Source organism: Motacilla alba, chromosome 28 (assembly GCF_015832195.1).
Source record: "Motacilla alba alba isolate MOTALB_02 chromosome 28, Motacilla_alba_V1.0_pri, whole genome shotgun sequence".
Lineage (NCBI taxonomy): Eukaryota > Metazoa > Chordata > Aves > Passeriformes > Motacillidae > Motacilla > Motacilla alba.
In genome coordinates this window covers 345420-360448 of record NC_052043.1, presented here as the reverse complement: position 1 = coordinate 360448, position 15029 = coordinate 345420, and the positions used below count along the sequence as shown (strand labels likewise).

At 53.4% G+C, this 15029-nt stretch overlaps 1 protein-coding gene across 1 annotated transcript; it reads right to left on the bottom strand.

Annotated features, from left to right (window-relative positions):
• Window positions 1-847: 847 nt before the first annotated feature.
• Window positions 848-14629, bottom strand: SUGP2 (SURP and G-patch domain containing 2). Its single transcript, XM_038163460.1, has 11 exons — window positions 14362-14629; window positions 13814-14007; window positions 11021-12634; window positions 10201-10318; window positions 8323-9062; window positions 7623-7734; window positions 6017-6501; window positions 4566-4630; window positions 3409-3545; window positions 2025-2145; window positions 848-1492 (listed from the first exon to the last, which is right to left on the bottom strand). Exons 1-10 carry the CDS (start codon window positions 14487-14489, stop codon window positions 2025-2027), a joined length of 3714 nt encoding a protein of 1237 aa, XP_038019388.1. The 5' UTR covers window positions 14490-14629; the 3' UTR covers window positions 848-1492.
• Window positions 14630-15029: the final 400 nt, after the last annotated feature.

Genomic DNA, 15029 nt, shown 5'->3' with positions numbered 1-15029 from the left:
AAATCCCAAAATCCTCTGAGCCCCAAAGCCCCTCAGCCCTGGAATCCAGAATTCCACCCCGGCAGGACAAACATGGGTGAGATAACACAGGTGTGATAACCTGAGTGTGATAACACAGGTGTGATAACACCAGTGTGATAACACAGATGTGATAACCTGAGTGTGATAACACCAGTGTGATAACCCAGGTGTGATAACACCAGTGTGATAACCTGAGTGTGATAACCCGGGTGTGAACCCCCCTGCTCACACTCAGCCTTTCCTCTCCTCCCCGTCCTGCGCTGTTTTAACTGTGCCAGGTGTCACCCCTGTCCCCAGTGTCCCCACCGCTGTCCCTGTCCGTGTCCCCTGTCCCCTGCCCCTACCCCTGTCCCTGTCCCAGTCCCTGTCCCCGTCCCCCCGCTCCGATTCCCGGCGTTCCAGAGAGCTCCCGGTCAGTCCTGCCCACGGAGTCCCCTGTCACCGCGGGGAGGGACAGGGGGGACACAGGGGACAGGGACACGGCTGGAGCCACCTGGGGTGGCAGGAAGTGTCCCCGGGCTGTCCGCAGGGTGTGCCCACGGTGTCCCCAAGGTGTCCCCAGGATGTGCTCATGCTGGCCCCCAGGGTGTCCCCAGGGTGTCCCCAGGGTGTCCCCAGATGGGCTTTGAGGTCCCTCCCACCCTGACCCCACAGAGCCGCAGGAAACCCCAAACAGCAAACGCCCAAATTCCAACAGCAAATCCCAAACCCCAAAACCCCAAATTCCAAACCCTGAAATTCCAAACCCCAAAACCCCCAAAATTCCAACACCAAAACCCCAAATCCCAAAATCCCAAACACCAAATCCCAAACACGGAAATTCCAACACCAGAATTTTATTGGCACAGAGAATCCAAACAGCCCCGGCCCCAAACTGAACCCAGGGCACCAAACACCCCAAAACTGGATTTGTTACAGAACAAAACCCAAAATTGGATTAATTTCAGAAAACCCCAAAGTCGGATTTATTTCAGGTGGAAGATCCAGAGTTTGGGGTGGAAATTCCAGAATTTCGGGTGGAAATTCCAGGGGAAATCTGAGATTTGGGATGGAAAATCTGGAATTTAGGGTGGAATTCTAGGCGAAATCCAGAATTTGGGATGGAAAATCCAGAGAAAATTGGAAATTTGGGGTAGAAAATCCAGAATTTGGGGTTTATCCCAGGGAAAATCTGAAATTGGGGATGGAATTCAAGAGAAACCCCAGAGTTTGGGATGGAATTCCAGGGAAAATCTAATTTTGGGATGGAAAATCTGAATTTTGGGGTGGAATTGCAGGGAAAATCCAGAACTTGGGATGGAAAACCTGGAATTTGGGGTAGGAGAGGAGAATTTGGGGTGGGAAAGGAGCTTTTGGGGTGGGAAAGGAGAGTTTGGGGCAGGGAAGGTGAAATTTGGGGTCCCGGGCAGGCGGAGCCCGTCCAGCAGAGGCAGCCGGGGGGGCCCTGGGGTCCTCATGGAAGAGCCTGGAGCTGGAATGAAAGAAACGGGGAAAAAAAAGGGAAAAATGGGGAAAAAAGAGATATGGGGGGAAAAAGAGAGAAATGGGGAAAAAAGAGAGAAAAATGGGGAAAAAAGAGAAATGGGGGAAAAGAGAGGGAAATGGGGGAAAAGAGAGGGAAATGGGGAAAAAGAGAGGGAAATGGGAGAGAAATGGGAAAAAGGGAGAGAAATGGGGAAAAAAGAGAGAAAGAGAGAGAAATAAAGGAGGGAAAAGAGAGGGGAAAGATGGGGAAAAGAGAGAAAAAGAGGGGGAAAAATAGAAAAAAAAAAGAGAAGAAAGAAAAGAGAAAAAGGAGAAAAAAGAGACGCTCAGAGATCCGAAACCCCCACCAAATGCAGATTTTGGGGTCTCCCAGCACCTCCAGAACCCCCAAAAGCAGCAAAACCTCCGGGAATGAAAACCCCGGGGTGTCCCAGCGCCTCCAGGGCTCCCCAGCAGGCTCGGAGCCCCAAACCTCCCCAGCCCAGGCAGCAGAGCCGGGAGGGAATCCTGGCACTCACCTACTTGTTGGCCCTCTTCTGCCGGTACATCTGGATCATCCTCTGGCGGAAAACGTCAAAAGCATCTTCTGGGGCTTCTTCCCCTGCCACCCCCAAACCCTCCCCAGCAGAGGTTGCACCCCTGGGGAAGAAAATTTCACAGTTAGAACCAAAAAATTTGATTTTTTTTCAACCAATTCTGCATCATTCGGTGCCTGGGGCAGCCAATTCTTTTGAATTCTTTTGAATTCTTTTGAATTCTTTTGAATTCTTTTGAATTTTTTGGATTTTTTAAAAAATTATTTTAATTTTTTCCCTCCAGTTCCTATCAGAAGGTGAATTCCCAGGTGAAAACTGGGATTTTTTTGGGGAAAAAAATGAGGTGGGGGAGGGAACTGTGGGATAAATTTGAAGTTCAGGTTTGGTTTTCTGGTGGAAAAATCTCAGTTTTGGGATTTCAGGAATTCAAGCCCAGAGGGTTTGAGGAGGGAGCAGGGAATGGCAGAGGATTCTGGATAAAAGGGAATTCTATGGAAATTCAGGGAATTTCCCATATGAAACCTCCATTTTCCCCTATTAAGAACTCCTAATTTCCCCCATTAAAAACTCTTGTTTTCCCCCATAAAATCCCTTTTTTCCCTTTATAAATCCCCCTAGAAATCCCCCTATTTCCCCCATAAATCCCCTATAAATCCCCCTATTTTCCCCCACAACCCCCCTATTTTCCCCATAAACACCCTATTTTCCCCAAAACATCCCCCTATAAATCCCCTATAAACCCCTATTTTTCTCTTATAAATCCCCCATTAATCCCCCTCTTTATCCCTCTATTTTCCCCCCATAAATCCCCCTATAAATCTCCCATTTTACCCTATAAATCCCCCCATATATCCCCCCATAAATCCCCCTATAAATCCCCCATTTTCCCCTATAAATCTCCCCATAAATCCCCTATTTCCCGCATAAACCCCTATTTCCCCCATAAATCTCCTATTTTCCCCCATAAATCTTCCCATAGATCCCCTTTTTTCCCCCATAAATCCCCCTAAAAATCCCCCATTTTCCCCTATAAATCTCCCCATAAATCCTCTTTATTTCCCCCATAAACTCCCCATAAATCCCTTTTTCCCCCATAAATCCCCCATAACCCCCTTTTTCCCCCATAAACCCCTTTTTTCCCCCCATAAAACCCCTTTTTTTCCCACATTAATGCCCCTATAAATCCCCCATTTTCCCCTATTTCCCCCATAAACCCCTTTTCCCCCCCTAAACCCCTTTTTTCCCCCCATAAATCCCCTTTATTCCCCCATAAACCCCCATAAATCCCCCATTTTCCCCTTTTCCCCCCCCGTTTCCCCCCATAAACCCCCCATACCCCCCATATCTCCCCCTTTTCCCCGCTCACAGGCCGGGGGGCTCGCGGATGCCGCGGCCGCGCGCGCCCAGGCCGTGCCCCTCCTGCCAGCCCATCCTCTGCAGCATGCGGAAGCCCAGGTTCCTGGGGCTCAGCCTCCTGGGGGGCAGCTCCGGCGCCCGGGCCCTCTGCACAACAGGGAAATGAAAGAAAATAAAGGAATTTATCGGGGTGGGACATGTCGGGGGGAAATCCCATCTGCACCGGTGTAAAGGGAATTTTTAAATTGAATTTCCCTCTTTTAAATTGATTTTTAGAGGAATTTTTCTTCTTTTAAATGGGATTTTTAAGGGATTTTTTAAAAGGAATTTTGTTCTCTTAAAGGAATTTTTTAAAAAGGAATTTCCCCAATTTTAAAGGAATTTTTAGGTTCCTGGGGCTCAGCCTCCTGGGGGGCAGCTCCGGCGCCCGGGCCCTCTGCAGAACAGGGAAATGAAAGAAAATAAAGGAATTTATTGGGGTGGGACACGTCGGGGGGGAAATCCCATCTGCACCGGTGTAAAGCGAATTTTTAAATTGAATTTCCCTCTTTTAAATTGATTTTTAGAGGAATTTTTCTTCTTTTAAATGGAATTTTTAAGGGATTTTTTAAAAGGAATTTCCTTCTCTTAAAGGAATTTCCCCAATTTTAAAGGAATTTTTAGGTTCCAGGGGGGCAGCTCCAGTGCCCCGGCCTTCTGCAAAAACAGGGGAAAATTCCATAAAAATGGGGAAAAAATGAACATTTATTAGGGTGGGTGAAATGGGGGAAGTCCCCATCAGGACCGGTGTAAATTGAATTTTTTTTAATGGAATGTCCCTCTTTTAAATTAATTTTTAGAGGAATTTTTCTTCTTTTAAATTGGATTTTTAAAGGATTTTTTAAAAGAAATTTTGTTCCCTTAGAGGAAATTTTTAAAAGAAATTTCCCCTCATTTAAAGGAATTTTTAAAGGAGTTTTTAAAGGAATTTCCTTCTTTTCAATGAATTTTTAAAGGAATTTCCATTTTTAAAGGAATTTTAAAATCAATTTCCTCACAGTAATTTCCTTTTTTATGAGGAATTTTTAAATACAATTTAAAAAATTCATTTCCTTCTTTCCAGATTGTTTTTTCCCGAACAATCTCTGATTTTTGGTTGGATTTAGGGCAGAAATGTGAATTTTTTACCTTTTTCTTCTTTGTGACAGGGCAGCCCCTGGGTCTGTCATAAGCAATCCTCACAGGTTCATGCACTGCAAGGCAAAAAAACCAAAAATTCAGCTGGAAATTCAAATTCTTTCCATAAAAAAGCTCCAAAGCACGGCTCAAAAATCCTCCAAAAATTCCAGTTCAGGCCTGGACCTAAAACAGAAGCAATAAAAAAAATTAGAGCAATGAAAAACCCCAGAATTCATTAAAAAATTCAATATATACTCAATTAAATGGAAATATATTGGCCCACAACAAATGATTTCTTCAGCTTCTCCTTTTAAAGTCAATTTTATGCCCATTTTTTATTAAAAATGCAATTTTTAAATGAGAAAACACCTAAAATTTAAGATTTTTGCCCAAATTCTCTTCTGAAATATTTTGATGCTCACTGACCTTCGGGTTGTTCTATCCTTTGCCGCTTTAATGAAGATTTAAAGTGAATTTTCTGCTCATTTTTGTACCCAAAATGCCATTTTTAAGTGACAAAACACCAAACAAAATCAGTATTTTTCCCAAATCCTCTTTTATTTCAGTGTAAAATTGAAATGTTTTGATGCCCGTGGACCTTTGGGCTGCTCGATCCTTTAATGAAGACCTCAAGTCCATTTTTGTACCTAAAAAATGAGATTTTTTTAAGCAACACCACCTAAAAAATGAGGATTTTTGCCCAAATCCTCATTTATTTTAATAGAAAATTGAAATATTTTGATGCTCACCGACCTTTGAGCTCAGATCCTTCTGGGGCCGGGACCAGCCCAACTTCCAGGCACTCGGAGCTGAGTTTTGTGTTGCAGAAATATGATTTTTTAAGTGATAATCGACCCAAAAAATGGGGATTTTTGCCCAAATCCTCCTCTATTTTACTATAAAATTTAACCCATTTCACTGCCAACCTACCTTTGTGCTCCTGGATGGGGCAGATCCTCCTGGTGGGACCATGCCCACCCTCAGGGACCTGGAGCTGAGCTTTGCATTGGAGAAACGCCATTTTTAAAGTGACAACATGTAAAAAAATGGGGATTTTTGCCCAAATTCCCTTTTTTTCTGTACAGAATTTAACCATTTCACTGCCTGGCTCCTGGATGAGGCAGATCCTCATGGTGGGACCATGCCCACCCTCAGGGACCTGGAGCTGAGCTTTGCATTGCAGAAATGCCATTTTTAAAGTGACAACATGTAAAAAAATGGGGATTTTTGCCCAAATCCTCATTTATTTTCATATAAAATGTTTTGATGCCCACTGACCTTTGTGCTCCTGGATGGGGCAGATCCTCCTGGTGGGACCATGCCCACCCTCAGGGACCTGGAGCTGAGCTTTGCATTGCAGAAACGCCATTTTTAAAGTGACAACATGTAAAAAAATGGGGATTTTTGCCCAAATTCCCTTTTTTTCTGGACAGAATTCAACCATTTCGTTACCAACGCACCTTTAGGCTCCTGGATGAGGCAGATCCTCTTGGGGGCCGGGATCATGCCCACCCTCAGGGACTTGGAGCTGACCCGTTTGCGGGGGAAGCCGGGCGCCGGGCCGGGTGCCTGTGTCGACAGATTTGGGACAGCGCCGTCAGAGGGGCTGGAGAGCTGCACTTCACCTCCTGACATCTCCTCTCCTGCTCTGGACACCAAATCTTCCTCTAGCTTTGTCACCCTTCTACCTGCTGCCACGTCCTCCTCATCATCCTCATCCTCCTCCTCAGCTTGGGAGGGTTCAAACTCAGCTTCGTCTTCTTCCTCCTCTTCTTCTTCTTCTTCTTCCTCCTCCTCTTCCTCCTCGTCCTCCTCGGTGTCCGGGGCTGTCCCTGCAGCTCTGGCAGCTTCTGCAGCCTCGGGGCCGAAGGAGATGGAGGGACACAGCTCCTGCACCTTCATGCGGTAGAACTGGAAGGCGGGGCTGGTTTGGTCCTGCAGGAACCTGAGGGGAGGAGAAACGAGGGGGAAAAGGGAGAAATGGGGGGGGAAAGGGGAGAAATGGGGGGGAAAGGGGAGAAGTGAGGGGGAAAGGGGAGAAGTGAGGGGGAAAGGGAGAAATGGGGGGGAAAAGGGGAGAAATGAGGGGGAAAGGGGAGAAATGAGGGGGAAAAAGGGGAGAAATGGGGGGGAAAGGGGAGAAGTGAGGGGGAAAGGGGAGAAATGGGGGGGGAAGGGAGAAATGGGGGGGAAAAGGAGAGAAATGAGGGGGAAAAGGAGAGAAATGAGGGGGAAAAGGAGAGAAACGAGGGGGAAAGGGGAGAAGTGAAGGGGAAAGGGGAGAAGTGAGGGGGAAAGGGGAGAAGTGAGGGGGAAAGGGGTGAAATGAGGGGGAAAGGGGAGAAGTGAGGGACATCAATCCATTTATGCACAAATGGGATTTTTTCCTGAGCTATCTCAGATATTCCCCATTACTGGAGGCGCTGCAGGATTGCCCCAAATCCCAGCTCCTGCAGCCCCAAATCCCAGTTCCTACAGCCCCAAATCCCAGCTCCTGCAGCCCCAAATCCCCAGGCAGGGCAGGCAGTGGGGCAGGCAGGGCAGGCACAGCGGGGCAGGCACAGCGGGGCAGGTGGGGCAGGCAGGGCAGGCAGGGAAGGCAGCAGCAGGGCAGGCAGGGCAGGCAGTGGGGCAGGTGGGGCAGGCAGTGGGGCAGGCACAGCGGGGCAGGCACAGCGGGGCAGGCACAGCTGGGCAGGCAGGGCAGGCAGCAGCAGGGCAGGCAGGGCAGGCAGTGGGGCAGGCACAGCGGGCAGCGGGGCAGGCAGTGGGGCAGGCAGGGCAGGCAGAGCGGGGCAGGCACAGCTGGGCAGGCAGGGCAGGCAGTGGGCAGGCAGTGGGCAGGCAGAGCGGGGCAGGCACAGCTGGGCAGGCAGGGCAGGCAGTGGGCAGGCAGTGGGGCAGGCAGTGGGCAGGCAGAGCGGGCAGCGGGGCAGGCAGTGGGCAGGCAGGGCAGGCAGGGAAGGCAGCAGCAGGGCAGGCAGGGCAGGCAGGGCAGGGCAGGCACAGTGGGCAGGCAGGGCAGGCAGGGAAGGCAGCAGCAGGGAAGGCAGAGCGGGCTCTCACCAGAGCTCGGGGTTGTCGGCACTGTTGTCGATGCTGAACTGCTCGATCTCGGGGCCCACCTGAGCCACAAACCTGGCCAGCTTCTCGGCCGTCTGCCTGGTCCTGGCGTCCACTGCGGGGACAGAGGGCGCTGCTGACAGGGGCAGCCGCGAGCTCAGCACGCGGGAGCGCACAAACCGCTCGGGGCTTCCAGCGGGAAATTGTGCGGATTGCAGGAGAAGTCTGGGGTTTTTCTGGATATAATTTAAAATCCCAATCCAACCCCTGATTGTTTCCCTGCTATGTTTTAAAATCCCAAGCCAACCCCAAACCAGTGCAGCTGAGAACCACCCAGCCCATAAATACAGAATTCAATAAATGGGGTTTGGGTTTCCAGCAGGAATTCTTTTTGTGGATTGCAGGAGAAGTTGAGTTTCTTTTTCTGGATACAATTTAAAATTCCCAATCCAACCCCAAACCAGTGCAGCTGAGAACCACCCAGTCCATAAATACAGAATTCAATAAATGGGCTTTGGGGTTTCCAGCAGGAATTTTTGTGGATTGCAGGAAAAGTTTCTTTTTCCTGGATATAACTTCAAATCCCAATCTAACCCCAAGTCAGTTCATTTTTCCCCTGCTACAATTCAAACTCCCAACCTAACCCCATGCCAGCTCTCCCTGCTGTAATTCAAACCCCCGCTCCACCCCAGGCCTCACTCACCATCAGCAAACTGCGATCCCGCGGCTGGCAGGAGCTCGGGATCCGCTGCCAAAGCCTCAGGATCGGCTTCTGCCCCTGCTGCCACCGGCACCTGGCACCTGCTGCCACCTGGGGGGGCCGAGGTGGCACCTGGGGAGGCTGAGGTGGCACCTGGGGGGGCTGAGGTGACACCTGGGGAGGCTGAGGTGGCACCTGGGGAGGCCGAGGTGGTGCCTGGAGGGGCCGAGGTGGCACCTGGAGGGTCCAAAGTGACACCTGGGGGGGCTAAGCTGGCAGCTTGGGAGGGTGAGGCGGCACCTGGAGGGGCTGAGGTGACAGCTGGAGGGGCTGAAGTAGCACCTTGGAAGGCTGAGGTGGCACCTTGGGAGGCTGAGCTGGCACCTGGAGGGGCCGAGGTGGCACCTGGAGGAGTTGAGGTGGCACCCAGGCCACCGTGCTGTGCCAGGGCAGCCTTGGCACCCGCAGGGCTCCTGCCTGGCTGCCTCAGCACGGTGCCAGCCGACAGCAGGGTCTGGGTGCCCGTGCTCGCCCTCCTCACCCTCCTGGCACGGGCAGGGGCCAGGGCAGGCTTTTTGTTCCTCTTGAAGAGTCTCCTTTTGATGCTGGCCACCCTCCTGGCACACAGCAGGGCCCGCAGGGACTCCGGGGGCACCGCCCGCCCTGCCAGGCTGCCCCTCTGCGCCTCTGCCAGCCGCAGCCTGTAGTACTTGTACTCCAGGCTGTCCTTGTCACACAGGAACCTGAAAAAACAGGAAAACCTGATTGACATCTCAATATTTACAGCCTCAGCCTGTGGTACTTGTACTCCAGGCTGTCCTTGTCACACAGGAACCTGAAAAAACAGGGAAAATCTTATTAAAATCTCCATTTTTACAGCCTCAGCCAAAGATTTCTACTCCTCATCACACAGGAACCTGGAAAACAGGAAAATCTGATTGAAATCTCCATTTTTACAGCCTCAGCCTGTGGTATTTATACTCCTTGTCACACAGGAACCTGAGAAACACAGGAAAAAAGGAGAAATCAGCTGAAAATCTCTATTTTTCAGTAAAACCCCTCAGCATCCCAGTTTGTTTGTTCGTTCCAGGTGTGCAGCACGAGGCTGAGCAGCTTTTTCTGGGATCAAGGAAATAAATAATGGATGGGAATTATCCAGGAATTATTCAGCTCCCACACCTGGAGGTGTCTCAGCTCCCCCCTTCCCAACATTTCCCCTGGAATTCCAAACCCTGGCACCTTGCTGGGTGTCTCCATCACCCGAATTTGCTCCTAAAATGCTCCTAAATTCTAAATTCCCAATCTAATGCCTGTTTGTTTCCCTGCTAGAATTTAAATTTCCCAATCTAATGCCTGTTTGTTTCCCTGCTAGAATTTAAATTCCCAATCTAACTCCTGTTTGTTTCCCTCCTAGAATTTAAATTCCCAATCTAACTCCTGTTTGTTTTCCTGCTGTAATTTAAATTCCCAATCTAACCCCAAACCAGTTCCTGCCACGGCGTGAGGGGCTGGATGGATTAATTAATTATTAACTGTAATTAATTGCCCCAAAGCCCAGCAGCTCTGGCACACCCACCAGTACTCAGCAGAGGTCTCCGGGGCGCTGGGGTCGCGGGCACAGGCCGCTCCTGCCAGGGAGTGAGGGGCTGGATGGATTAACTCACTGTAATTAATGAATTAGTTAACGGTAATTAATTGCCCCAAAGCCCAGCAGCTCTGGCACACCCACCAGTACTCAGCAGAGGTCTCCGGGGCGCTCCCATCGCGGGCACTGGCCGCTCCTGCCATGGAGTGAGGGGCTGGATGGATTAACTCACTGTAATTAATGCATTAATAACTGTAATTGATCTGCTCTAATTCCCCAGCAGCTCTGACACCCACCAGTACTCAGCAGAGGTCTCCGGGGCGCTCCCATCGCGGGCACTGGCCGCTCCTGCCACGGTGCTGCTCACCAGGCGCTCGATGGCCGCCAGGACGCCGCGGTCAGCGCGCTGCGGGGCTGCGGGGCCGTGAGGCCACCACAGAGGGAACACAGAACAGCAGAGCAGTGACAGCACGGGACAGAACGCAACGTGAGCGACACAATTACCACAGAATGTCATGGACAGAACACAGTGCAGTGTAATATAAACATATTGTGATATAATGGAATAGAAATATAATACAATGTAATGAAATATAAATAGAATAGAATAAAAATATAATATAATTATAATATAATAAAAATATAATATAATATAATTATAATATAATTATAATATAATATAATTGTAATACAATGTAATACAATGTAATACAATGTAATACAATGTAATACAGTATAATAGTATAATATAATATAATATAATATAATATAATATAATATAATATAATATAACATAACATAACATAATATAATATGGATTCACCTGGAATTCCCTCTCTACTCCATCCCCGAGTGGGATTTTCCTGGAATTCCTTTCCTGCCCCAACCCTGATTGGGATTTATTTGGAATTCACTCCCTGAGTGGGATTCACCTGGAATTCCAGCCCTGATTGGGATTCTCCTGGAATTCCAGCCCTGACTGGGATTCCGCTGGAATTCCAGCCCAGCTCCAGCCCTGACTGGGAGCTGATTCCCCTGCAATTCCCAGAGCCAGGAACTCCCAGCCTACCCGGCCCCCACAAACGAACCCCCCTGCAGAGCATCCCCGCCCGTTACCTTTGGGCTCGGGCTCGGCCGCCGGGAGCCGCTGCGCGGGCGCCGCCTCTGCTGCCCTCAGCTGGATGGGATAGCCGCTCCTCTCCAGCCACGCCTTCAGGTGCTCCATGTACTCCCTCCCGAAGAGCGTGGAGTCGTCGAAATTCGGGAAGGCCGTGGGGGCTGGGGCCATCTCCTGCAGCCCCACGGCCTCCAGGATTTTCTCCTGCCTGAACACAGAGGCCAGAGCGAAGGTCTGGCCCAGGAGGGCCAGGGATTTCCTGCAGAGGGACACGGTGGTCTCGAAGGCGCTGGCCACGTCCCTGGGGTTGCCGAAGCCGTTGGTTTTGAGGCTCAGCTCGTAGGCGTTGCAGGCCATCAGCAGCGGGGTCACCCCCTTGAGGAGGCGGTCCTGGAGCCTCATGATGTATTTGTCGAAGGGTTTGATGATCTCAAAGAAGCAGTTCTTGGTTTTCACGGCCCCCTTGTCCAGCAGCATGTTCAAGAACTCGTTGTCCACCTTGGGGGTTTTCAGGGCGGCGTGCTGCAGGCTCTTGATGGTGAAGAAGCAATAATCTCTGTGCTCGGGCCTCAGGGAGCACTTGAAGGAGGCCAGCATCTTGGCACAGGTCTCGGTCTCCAGCTCGAAGAGGGCCCCGAAGAGCCGCGAGAACTCGGCGTCGTTTTTGATGGCGTGGAACCCGGCCCACTTGATGATCTCGACGCCGAAGGTGGAGAAGATGTCGGATTTGTCCACCAGGTCGAAGCTGAGGTTCCTGAAGACGTGGGCGGGCTTGGGCAGCCTCAGGATGGCTCCCTGGGCCGCCGCGGGCTGCGGGGGCAGCTTGGGGCCGGGGCGCTGCTGGAGCGGCACCGGCCTCTGCTCGCCGCCTTCCGGAGGCTGCTCCGGAGCTTCGGGATCCACGCCCGGCTGTGCTTTCTTCACGTTCCACTTCTTCGGGGGGCTTTTGAGGTCTCCTTTGAACACCTTGGGTTTCGCCGCCCCCCTGGCGAGGCGCTTCCCCCCGAGCGCTCTCCCCCGGCCCACGCCTGCCCCGCGCAGCGCCGGCCGGAACTCGCCGTCCCCCTCGAGCTCCCGCTCCCCCGCGCCGCCGTACCGCTCCTCCAGCAGCCCGGGAGACCGAAAATCCCCCAAAACCTCCGAGGAGCCGAACCCCGCTCCGTGCTGCCCGCCAGCTTCCCAGGAATCCGAGGGGCCGTAGTCCCGCTGCTGCCCGTAGTCCCGGTCCCGCTGGCCGTAGTCGCGGGGCTGCTGCCCGTACTCCCGGCCCCGGGCGGCGGGGTGCTGCCCGTACTCCCTGCCGGGGGCAGCTGCACGGCCAAACTTCCCGAAATCCCGGCCGAATTCCCGCTCCCGGGGCGCGGGCCGGGAGAAATGTCCGTGGAAATAATTCTCCTTCCGCAGCAGCGGGCTGGCGGCTCTGTAGGAAGGGCCGGGGTAACTCTCCCCGGGGTAATCCTCCCCGGGGTAATCCTCCCCGGGGTAATCCTCCCCGGGGTAATCCTCGCCGGGCTCCTGGCTCCAGTCCTGGGGCCGGCAGTTGGCGCGAGGGAAGCGCCCGTCGTGCTGGAAGCTCTCGCTGTAGCGGGGCCGGGGCAGCGCCCGGGGGTGAGCTGGGCAGAGGAACGGAGAGGTTGAGAAAAGAGTCAAAACAGGGAGATCCCTGAAGGAAATCCGCTTCGGCGCATTCCCATTCCCGTATTCCAGTCCCTACATAAACTCAGTTTTCCTCCAAATCAAATTTTTCTTTGCTGGTCACTGTCTCAAGGCTTGCTCTTCTACCTGAGGCATAAAAACCACCAGAACTCCGAACTTTCAGCTTCCCCAGGACTTACAAATTGGCAAAGACCTCCAAGACCAGCAACTGCAAGCTTTGGCCAATGCCCACCTTGTCACCCAGACCGGAATTCCCGGGAGGAACTCCACAGCTGGACAGAAACTGGGATTTCCTACAAACTGAGCCACAGTCCTCTCACTATTGCAGGAAACCCTCATTATCCAAGACCCAATCCCACAAGTTCAGTTGTTCCCCAGTTGTTCCCCAATCCCACAAGTTCAGTTGTTCCCCAGTTGTTCCCCAATCCCACAAGTTCAGTTGTTCCCCAATCCCACAAGTTCAGTTGTTCCCCAGTTGTTCCCCAATCCCACAAGTTCAATTGTTCCCCAGCTGTTCCCCAATCCCACAAGATCAATTCAGAAAGTAAGCAATAATTGAAAAAAGAAAAAATAGAAGTGTTTAATGTGAATGATTTCTTCAGGGCTCATGAAGAAATAACAATAAAAAATATCAGACTTCATTCTAAAGCTCTCCTGTGACTGTCCATCCCTGTGAATACAACCCAAGTGTCTTGCTGGACATTTTCCATCCCAAATTGAGGAGGAAAACCGATTCGGGGACCACGTTTTGCGTTCCGTTCATGAGGTCAATGCCCTGCTTTGAGCTTTTTCCCCTGAAATAACACCAAGCACAAGGACCCAAAGGCTTCCAGCACACTCCCGCATTTATTTAACTTCAGAATTCCACCCTGCAGCACGGGCCCTGAGACCCGCCTGCAATGGACCCACTCTGCGGTGCTGAGGACAATTCCTTTGTCTAAAATTCCCTTTTCTTCCCCCGTTACGGTGTCGGTCCCTGCCCAGCTGTTCTCCTGCCTCTTCCATAAAATCGGATGTGGAAAAACACCAGCGCCAGGCCAACAAATAAACAATAAATAAATAAATAAATAATTAAATGAATGAATAAATGAATGGCAGGCGCTGCCGGGCTGCTCCCGCCATCCCCGTTCTCCTACCTGGGAAATGATGGACGGGATCCCCCGCAGCACCGCTCCGGTACCGCTTCACCTTCTCCTGCACCACGGCCTCGAACGTCTCGCGGGTGATGCGCCGAGAGGCCATCTTCCCCTCACGGCACGGCACGGCACGGCACGGCACGGCACGGCACGGCACGGCACGGCCTGGCGCGGGCCCGGGGCGCCGCCGCGGCCTGAGGGGAGGCGCAGCCTGAGGGGAGCCTCACGCTTCCCCGCCGCCCCCCGCGCAGCGCCGGGAGGAGGAACCGGAGCCGGAGCCCGAGCCCGGCCCGCCCTCACCGAGGCGGCCCCGCCGCCGCCTCCCGCCACACCGGGCCCTCACGCTGGCCACGCCCCCTCGCCGGTGGCCACGCCCCTCCCGCCGCTCCCGGGGCTAACGGAGACCGCGACGGCCACGCCCCCCCGAGGCCGCGCCCCGTGCAGGTGTAACCACGCCTTCTTCACGCGCTAACCACGCCCCCGTGTCCCGCCCCCTCCCGCCGCGCGGAGCCGCCTCATCCCCGGCGGCGGCGCGGGGCGGTACTAACGGAGCGGGCGCGCTGCCGGTAAGCGGGACGGGAGCGAGGGGAGCGGCCCGCGGCCTGCCGCTCGCAGGGGGCCGCCGCTGCCCTGCGGGCGCGCCCGGGCACGCCGCGCCCACTGCGCGTGTGCGCATGCGCGCTGCCGCCCGGCCCGCGTTCTTTCTCGCTCGGCGGGAGGGCGCGCGGCGCGGATCCGGGCCGCGGCGCGTGCGCCGAGAGCGCCTACGGCGGCCGAGCGGGGCCGTTCCGCGCTGCCCTTTGTGCGGCGCGGCGGCCGGCGGCAGCCCAGGTGGGTCGTGGGGGGGAGCGGGGCCGCGGGGGGAGCCCCGGAGCTCCCCCGGTACCGCCGCCTTCCCTCGGGGCCCTCTCCGCTTCTCTGGCAGCTGCCGGGCCCGCTGGGGGGTGTGGGATGCGCCGGGGCCCGGGGGAAGCGGGGCAGGGCGGGCTGAGGGCCGGGCCCGGGCGCGGTGCCCTCCGTGCTGCAGCGAGAGCCCCCGGTGCCCGCTGCTGAAACCCCATGGGAATGCGGGAGTGCTGCTGAAAAGGCTCCTCATCCCCCTTCCCTGTTTTCCCCATTAGATAAAACACCGGCCGTGCCTTTGCGGGGTGTCTTGGATTCAGAGCTCTGAGCCTTTGTCTCGGCGGAGAACCAGCCCCTGGCTCGGGCTCTGCTG

Coding starts and splice junctions, on each gene's coding strand:
- SUGP2 (XM_038163460.1), bottom strand. CDS start 14,489: ATGCGCACACGCGCAGTGGGCGCGGCGTGCCCGGGCGCGCCCGCAGGG. Junction 9,063..10,200: donor GAGACCTCTGCTGAGTACTG/GTGGGTGTCAGA, acceptor CTGTTTTTTCAG/GTTCCTGTGTGACAAGGACA. Junction 6,502..7,622: donor GCCGACAACCCCGAGCTCTG/GTGAGAGCCCGC, acceptor TCCTCCCCTCAG/GTTCCTGCAGGACCAAACCA.